This window comes from Austrofundulus limnaeus, unplaced genomic scaffold, assembly GCF_001266775.1.
Source record: "Austrofundulus limnaeus strain Quisiro unplaced genomic scaffold, Austrofundulus_limnaeus-1.0 Scaffold93, whole genome shotgun sequence".
Classification (NCBI taxonomy): Eukaryota; Metazoa; Chordata; class Actinopteri; order Cyprinodontiformes; family Rivulidae; genus Austrofundulus; species Austrofundulus limnaeus.
Genome location: NW_013952495.1, coordinates 650,291 through 657,317, shown reverse-complemented (window position 1 = coordinate 657,317; position 7,027 = coordinate 650,291). Strand labels below are relative to the sequence as shown.

General features: G+C 41.7%; 1 protein-coding gene across 7 annotated transcripts in view; it reads right to left on the bottom strand.

Moving 5' to 3' along the window:
* Positions 1–7,027, bottom strand: part of fam131bb (family with sequence similarity 131 member Bb) — a 45,697-nt gene that overhangs the window by 20,032 nt on the left and 18,638 nt on the right. For 3 of the 7 annotated variants that reach the window (XM_014012606.1, XM_014012607.1, XM_014012609.1), the window contains exon 1: positions 6,799–7,000. The exons of the other annotated variants lie outside the window; for them this stretch is intronic. In XM_014012606.1, the coding sequence (XP_013868060.1) occupies positions 6,799–6,826 (28 nt within the window). In that variant the 5' untranslated portion in view covers positions 6,827–7,000. Of the gene's footprint in view, positions 1–6,798; positions 7,001–7,027 lie in introns of those variants that run through there. 7 annotated transcript variants of the gene reach the window in all.

Genomic DNA, 7,027 nt, shown 5'->3' with positions numbered 1-7,027 from the left:
TTAGTTAGTTAGTTAGTTAGTTAGTTAGTTAGTTAGTTAGTTAGTTAGTTAGTTCATTTCAAACATTTATACAAAAAATGGAATCTTGTTTTGCTTTATGTAATATTGCAATTCCCCTTGACACTTTGGCTTGTACATGTCTGAAATGAGATTTACAGCTTATTTTTTCATCAATTATTATTTCAAGAAAATTAATTTCAGTCACCCTTTCAATTTGAAGCCCCTCTAAATGAACTTGTAATTCTAGTTTAGCTCTGCCAAACCCAATAATAATGAATTTCATTTTGCTCAAGTTCAATGATAATTTATTCATGTCAAACCATTTTTTATTTTCTTTAACTCTGTATCTATCCTATGTTCTAACAATTTCAACCTGAGAAAAATAGGTTTGTGTCATCAGCAAATAAGACATTTAAAAGACTCTGATACCTTACATAAATCATTAATATACAAAATAAATAACTTAGGACCCAATACTGACCCCTGGGGGACACCACAAGTAATGTCCAAACATGAAGAGCAGCAAACACCCATCTTCACAAACTGCTTCCTGTCACTAAGATAACTCTTCACCCATCTCAACACAATGCCCCTGATACCATAACGTTCTAGTTTTTTATTTTATTTTATGATGTAATAAACACCTTGACACTAGAGAGGCACCTGCTTTTGGAGGCAAAGGACACATTTCTACTGAAGAACTACTTTCAGAATTAGGAGCAAACTTTGCGTGACCTCTGCAGGATTAGCCAGGCATGTTTGATTGCTGGTTCTGTGTTGCTTATTGGGCGATATTGGTTAGACAGAGAGATATATCATTTTCTGCCATTGCGGAGGAAAGCGTCCCAGATTTCTTGCCCATGTGGGTTAGAGAAAAAAAAACTGCCCCGCAAACAGAAAATAGACAGAAACATGCATGTGTGGCTGCCAGCAGCGTGTACTATATAACACACAGAAACTCACWCTACACTCCCTCTGTTCCTCTCAAGTTTTCACAGCATCTCTCCTGTCCATCCTTCGGCCTCATTCAGCCAATTAGCAGATTAGCAGTCACTCTCACCACACATGAATCACAACATGGCTCGAGAGCTGTCTGGACTGCGACGACYCAAACTGCGACTGAGAAGCCCTGCAGCCTTTATGAAGCAGTGAAACTCAACCTTTTGTGCATACAGTCGGTTTGCTTCTGTTTCTGCCATAATTAACATTACAAGGAATTAATGTACTGTATTTATATACAGTATATTTGCTGATCAGAAACATTTGAGTGTGATAAAATGAAGAAATCTGTTTCACAGCTCTGTTTGTAAAATGAGCCACAAGAGTTTGTTTACATTTATGTTGGCTGTGATTAGTCAGAGCTGTTTATAGAGTATCTAAGAATATCTGGATTGCCCAGCTTCTCTGTGGATTGTTTTCTTTTTAAAGCCACAGCATCTTCTGTGATCCTGGGAAGGTGATGCTCTTTGGTTCTCTGCAGAAGTGAACATGTTATTCTGCCTGGGAAAGGCAGGCAGGATTCCTCTTTGAGGAAACAACAACAGAGCACATGACCACAGCTCTGAGCCAGCTTTTTTTTTCCTCTTGATGCTCTCCCTCCTCCCACACACAGTGCAGCACTGGATACCCCCCACCCCACACACACACGCCCCCCGGTCATAGGGAAGCCAGAGCTCAGCTCAGGCGAGTAGATGGAGTGAGGGGAGGAGGCTGAGGAGGGGAGGAAAAAGAAGGAGAGGAAGAAGATTGAGCAATACGACCGTCTGTAACGAACAACTAAGGATGCGCAGCGCCCGCACTGTCAACTCCAGCTCCAGCCGTAGTGGCTTGACGGCTCATTTTCACACTGGAAGCAGTTTTTTTTTTGCTCCAAGTGCCCCGCACAATAACAGCGAGGGATCCAGGGGGCTTGGTGCTTGTTTACCATGACAGCTGCAGCAAAGCTGGTTGCCACGATGGGAACACCGGCTTGGATAGCAGCCCTTTTCGCAGTGCCACGTTACAGATGCTGGCTTAGTGAGCCACAGAGTTCGGGGTAAAACACAGCTGAGGTCCAGAGCCCACATGGTTGGAAGAATTTGGTGGAGGAAACTGAGCTAAGAGTTTCTCGAGACACACTGGTATGCACTTCATGTAGCTGCTTTCCTGATGAAGGGTAAATGCAATGCAGCAGTGTTCTTCTGGCAGAGGGAGCTGCTACCCTGCATCATGATGCTCATAAACATCCTACAAGCCTGCTAAACATCTAGTAAACATTTACATCTAAAATGGTGAAAGTGATGTCATAGGGGTTCCAGTGGGTGGAATAAAACTTGCAGGAAAATGACTGAAGAGCACAAAAACTGGCTTATTGATACTAAAGATTTTTATCTGTTTGCTCTTTGATATTCAACTAAGAGCATGGCCTTTCTTTTTTTTCTGTCAGCACTGAAGAGTTTAATAGCTACGCAGATATTGCTGAGACCGTCAGTGCTGTGCGCATACACAAATGCATGAAAATACATGTGGCCCTCACTACACACAGATCAAATAGATGAAATATCTCCTTCACAACATTATGTTTCAATTTCATAAGTCACTCTGTGGCTGAGTCACAGTATTTACAAAAAAGCCTTCCATCCCACACACACACAGTCGTCTAACTTCTGATCTGAAGCACAACAAAATGTGGACAGGTGTACACTTTGATCTGTTCTCTGCATATAATTATATCAGATTAAACCCGTAAGAGGAAACCAACCCTATAGGAGTTCTTGTGTTCTTAGAGATAATGGTCATCAGGTCCAGCCATGTTTCTGAGAGCCTGCATCACTGAGTCGTTCAATTTAAGTGTGTTCCTGAACACAACCTGGAAAGAAGCCTGTCAATCGGCGTCCATCTTTGCCAGGTCACAGACTGTTAAATGGCAAATTCTGGACATGGCATTCACTGAGTGTGTCTAAAAGTGTATCGTAGCAGGGATGTGTGTGTGTCTTAATTTAAAGTCAGGGAATCCCTTCCTGAAACACACCACATACCAGGAAAAAAAAAAGAAGAAAAACAACAGAGTGGTGGTGAATACTAGTGAGGTAAACAGGGATGCTTCTGCCACATTCACACCCACACACACATAAATATATCAGCAAGTGGGCTGTCTCATGGGGGCTGTAATGTGGAGGTCATTTGCTGGTTCATGCCTAAAAACATAAGTGCACACGAGCAAACAAACACTCGAGATGATTAGTTTCAATTTTTTAAGAAACACAAACTGTGCTTTTGTTTTTCAAATGTCTCATCTTCTAAAAGCTTCGAGCAGGAACTGGAACTGGCCTAAAAGCATTCCTTAAGATCGTCACAAGCTCTCCTACCATCACATTGCCCCACATTCATATTCTACTGTTACCCAAGCTGTGATAGTTACAGTCACACCACAATGCCCTAATGAAACAGTAATTGTACCCTGATAACTYAGTAGAGCAAAATGCTTCTGATCTGCAGCTTTTAGCACAATGATTACTAATAGAATTAATGGTGCTACATCCAGAAATGTGCTCATTWCAATGGTGCCGTAACAGCTTTACACTGGCACTGTGCTCGCCTGTAAGAATGTACTCAAACAGATGCAAAAATAATCCATAGTCTTGGTGAGCCACATAGGGAACAGTCAGAGTAAATATTTTGACGACATGAGGAGTTTAATAAAAATGTTGAAGTCCAACTTCTTGGGGTCTCCCCGCAGGGAAAGGATGGATGATGGCATTTCATGGACTGTATCTGTATTGAACATCACTTGACCTAGTGCTAGGGATGAACGATGAACCCAAACTAGTTCTAAGGTTTGAACCGACTGTAACTGACTTATTATTTGGACCTTGTTTGCTACCTTGTAGTAGTGACTGAACTACTGAAATGTTTATTGTGTTGAATTAATACCCATATGAACACCAGGAAGTTGTTTTTTCCAGTGGAATATTGTATTAAAAAAGATGAGCAGATTTACCTTTTAAAGGTTGTAATGTTATGGCTAACTGGTGTATAATTACACCATTGTTCGCTGATTTGGATACTGTTTGCTTATTGATCTAAATGTCCTGGTGATATTGTAAGAATGTTTATCAAATGACCATATCTTCCTGCACTTTACTACGCAGTCTGACATATCAACCCTTCTGGGCCTGTACATTTGAGGATAGCCAGAAAGAATAAACAAGATCTACATGTAATGTCAGAGTCTGATAGTGAAAAACACTCCACAGGATGTGAGGATGTGATGGATCCGGGAGGCGTAGTGTTACCAGAGGACAGGCCGATACAACAGGGCTATACTCTGATACAGAGACGGGGCCTGGTCCTGCTTCTGTTGATCTCTGCTTGGCAGCCTGGACTGCAGTTGAGAAGGCCGATCAATAGTGCACACTAAAGCTATTCTCACTTAGGATAAACAAAACCACACCTCGAGACTGGCAGTCCTGCTGCCTGAATCTTCTGCTTTACAAAGGAATCAAAGCACTCAACATCCTTGATATCAGACGGGTTTGGTGGACTAAACACTGTTTACTCAGTCGTGTTAAGATGTATTGTGTGATAAGGATTAGAACTTGAAGCCTTGAAGGCCACTATCCTGCATGTTTTACTTGTGTGAACTCTTATAAAGCATTTATAATTGGAAATGTACGGAAGAAAAAATATCTCAACAGTGTGAAAGCTTATAAAACATTGACTATGAGATTTTTTTCTTCTTTAAGTTTTTCTGCACATATCTTGTTCCACAAATTTTGTGCTATTTGTGAAATTTGTAAATCAAAACATTAAGCTCCTTTAGAGCATTCCTGCTATGTCATTTGGTAATTCAGCAGTTTATGCTTTGTGAAATATCTAGCTTTTTTTGGCCATGTTTTCCTCATTAAAACTGAATGGAGCTGTCTTCAACCTCCCTAAAACCCTACAAAATATTTATAAATCTTTACTGTACTTTTTACTATTTGCTCTGCTTCTTTGTGCTAATTTCAGCTTCCTTTGGCTTCTGTTGTACTGATTTTAGCTTTTTTCTGCCTTTTTAGATATTATTCTGACATTTTCTGCTATTCTGCTAATTTCAACTTTTGTGCTTATTTCAGCTTCTTTTTGCTATTTTAAGCTTTTTATGCTCCTTTCAGCTGTTTTCTGTTTTARATCCTTCATAGCTAATTTGAGCTTTTTTCAGCTAAATTAATTTTTTTGTGATTATTTTAGCTTTTTACTGCTTAATTCAGCAAATATGTGCTCTTTCTGTTTCTTTGTGCCAATTTAAGCTATTTCAGTTACTTTGTAAGCTATTTTAAGATAGTTTAAGCTTTTTTAGCAATTCAGAAAAATCTTTCAACATTAAACATTCACACTGCATTTTCACAGGAAATGCAAATCTTCTGGTTTTCTTTGCTCCAACACACCCTTATTCAATGATTAAACAACCTCTTCATGTTCTGCAGGACTGGGATTAGACATCCCTGGATTAGATTAGAATAACAAACAAAAACTGAAGGGAAACCTTACACTGCACCATTATACTGCACTCRTACTCAAGTCACGTGAAAATGTAGCCTTCTCTGTCTTGACCTGAGTGTTGACAGAGGATCCCGGTGCCCCCCGCCTCCCTACCACCCTCCTTCTGCTGTGCAATGAGTCACATACCTGGATGGCCAGAGTTGCTGTGTGATGCTGTTTCTGCTGCTTCTGCTGTATTCGGCACACACCTGGCTCTCTAACTGTGTCATGCATTTTCTGAACTTGCATATTTGGGTTATTTTTAAAATCCTCTTTATCAAGAATTTGCTTTTAGTTATTAAAATAATAAAGAAGAAAAGGAAAGGGAAGGGGTGGTGGCTCAAACTAATGCACTGTCTATAACTGCAGTTTCCCTGTAGGTGTTGCAGATGGATGCTGAGCGTGTGTTTGCTGTGCTGTAACATGTTTCAGAGTCTGATGTGCGAATTTGGCAACAAAATATTTACCATAAGAGGAGATCTCTGTTTATTTTTACCTTTATAGGTGTGATTTATGCTACACAGTTAGTGACGTGAAGGACCTGCGTGGATCTCACTCAAATAGCTCACACCTAAAATTGAATTGTCACACGACTCCCAGCCTTTTCACTGTAACTGCACCTAGCATGACAGCAATGGGTTTAGTCCAGGACTGTCCTCACCTGAAAACTCACATCCACACCGCTCTCCTCTACCCCTCCCTTCTCCATCACTGCCCCCCCCCCCAATGTCTCTTTTCCTCCCTTTCTTGCCCGTATGCATGGAAATTCTTTCTCTTCTGCTCTATCGTCCCCCTATTAATTATGCAAACAACAACAAACTGTGCAAACGTCCCTGACAATGGCATTTTCTATCCCGTTTCAATCCACCCCCACCTCCAGTTTCTCCTTGCTTCTCTATAAATAAGCCCCCTCACAGCTTTTCCCTCGCCTTTCCTCTGCTCTCCATCCCTCTGCCTCCTACTCACACACACACATATATACATGCTGCCAAACAGTATCATAAATCAAGAGATGAGAGGATGAGGGAGAGTGGGGAGATGGGGGATGCACCCCCTCTCACACACACGCACACACAGAGAAGCACATTTTAACACATATCGTCACTGACATCTTGCCTGCTTCTTGCACAGCTCGCCAGAACAGAAAAGCACACCGACACATGCAAGCACCGTCCCTATAGTCTCTTGCTCCTGCAGGACCTCCTGTCTCCCCCACTGTCCTCTCCCCCACTCCACCTCCCAATCACCCCCAGCTCTCCATCCCGCAGTCAGCGAGAGAAGAGGAGCGATGCTTACTCAGTCTCCTGGAGCCGATGCATCCCATGGTGTATTCACAAAGGCCCTGGACACAAGCGTGGAAGTGTTGCCCAGACGCCGAGCATTCTCCTCCTTCCTGCTGCGACTCTCTCTTCCTCTAAGCGTGCTTTATTTTATTTATTAATTCTTTTTTTGCCGTGCTCTTCTCTCCTCTCTCTCTCTCTCTCTCTCTCTCTCTCTCTCTCTCTCTCTCTCTCTCTCTCTCTCT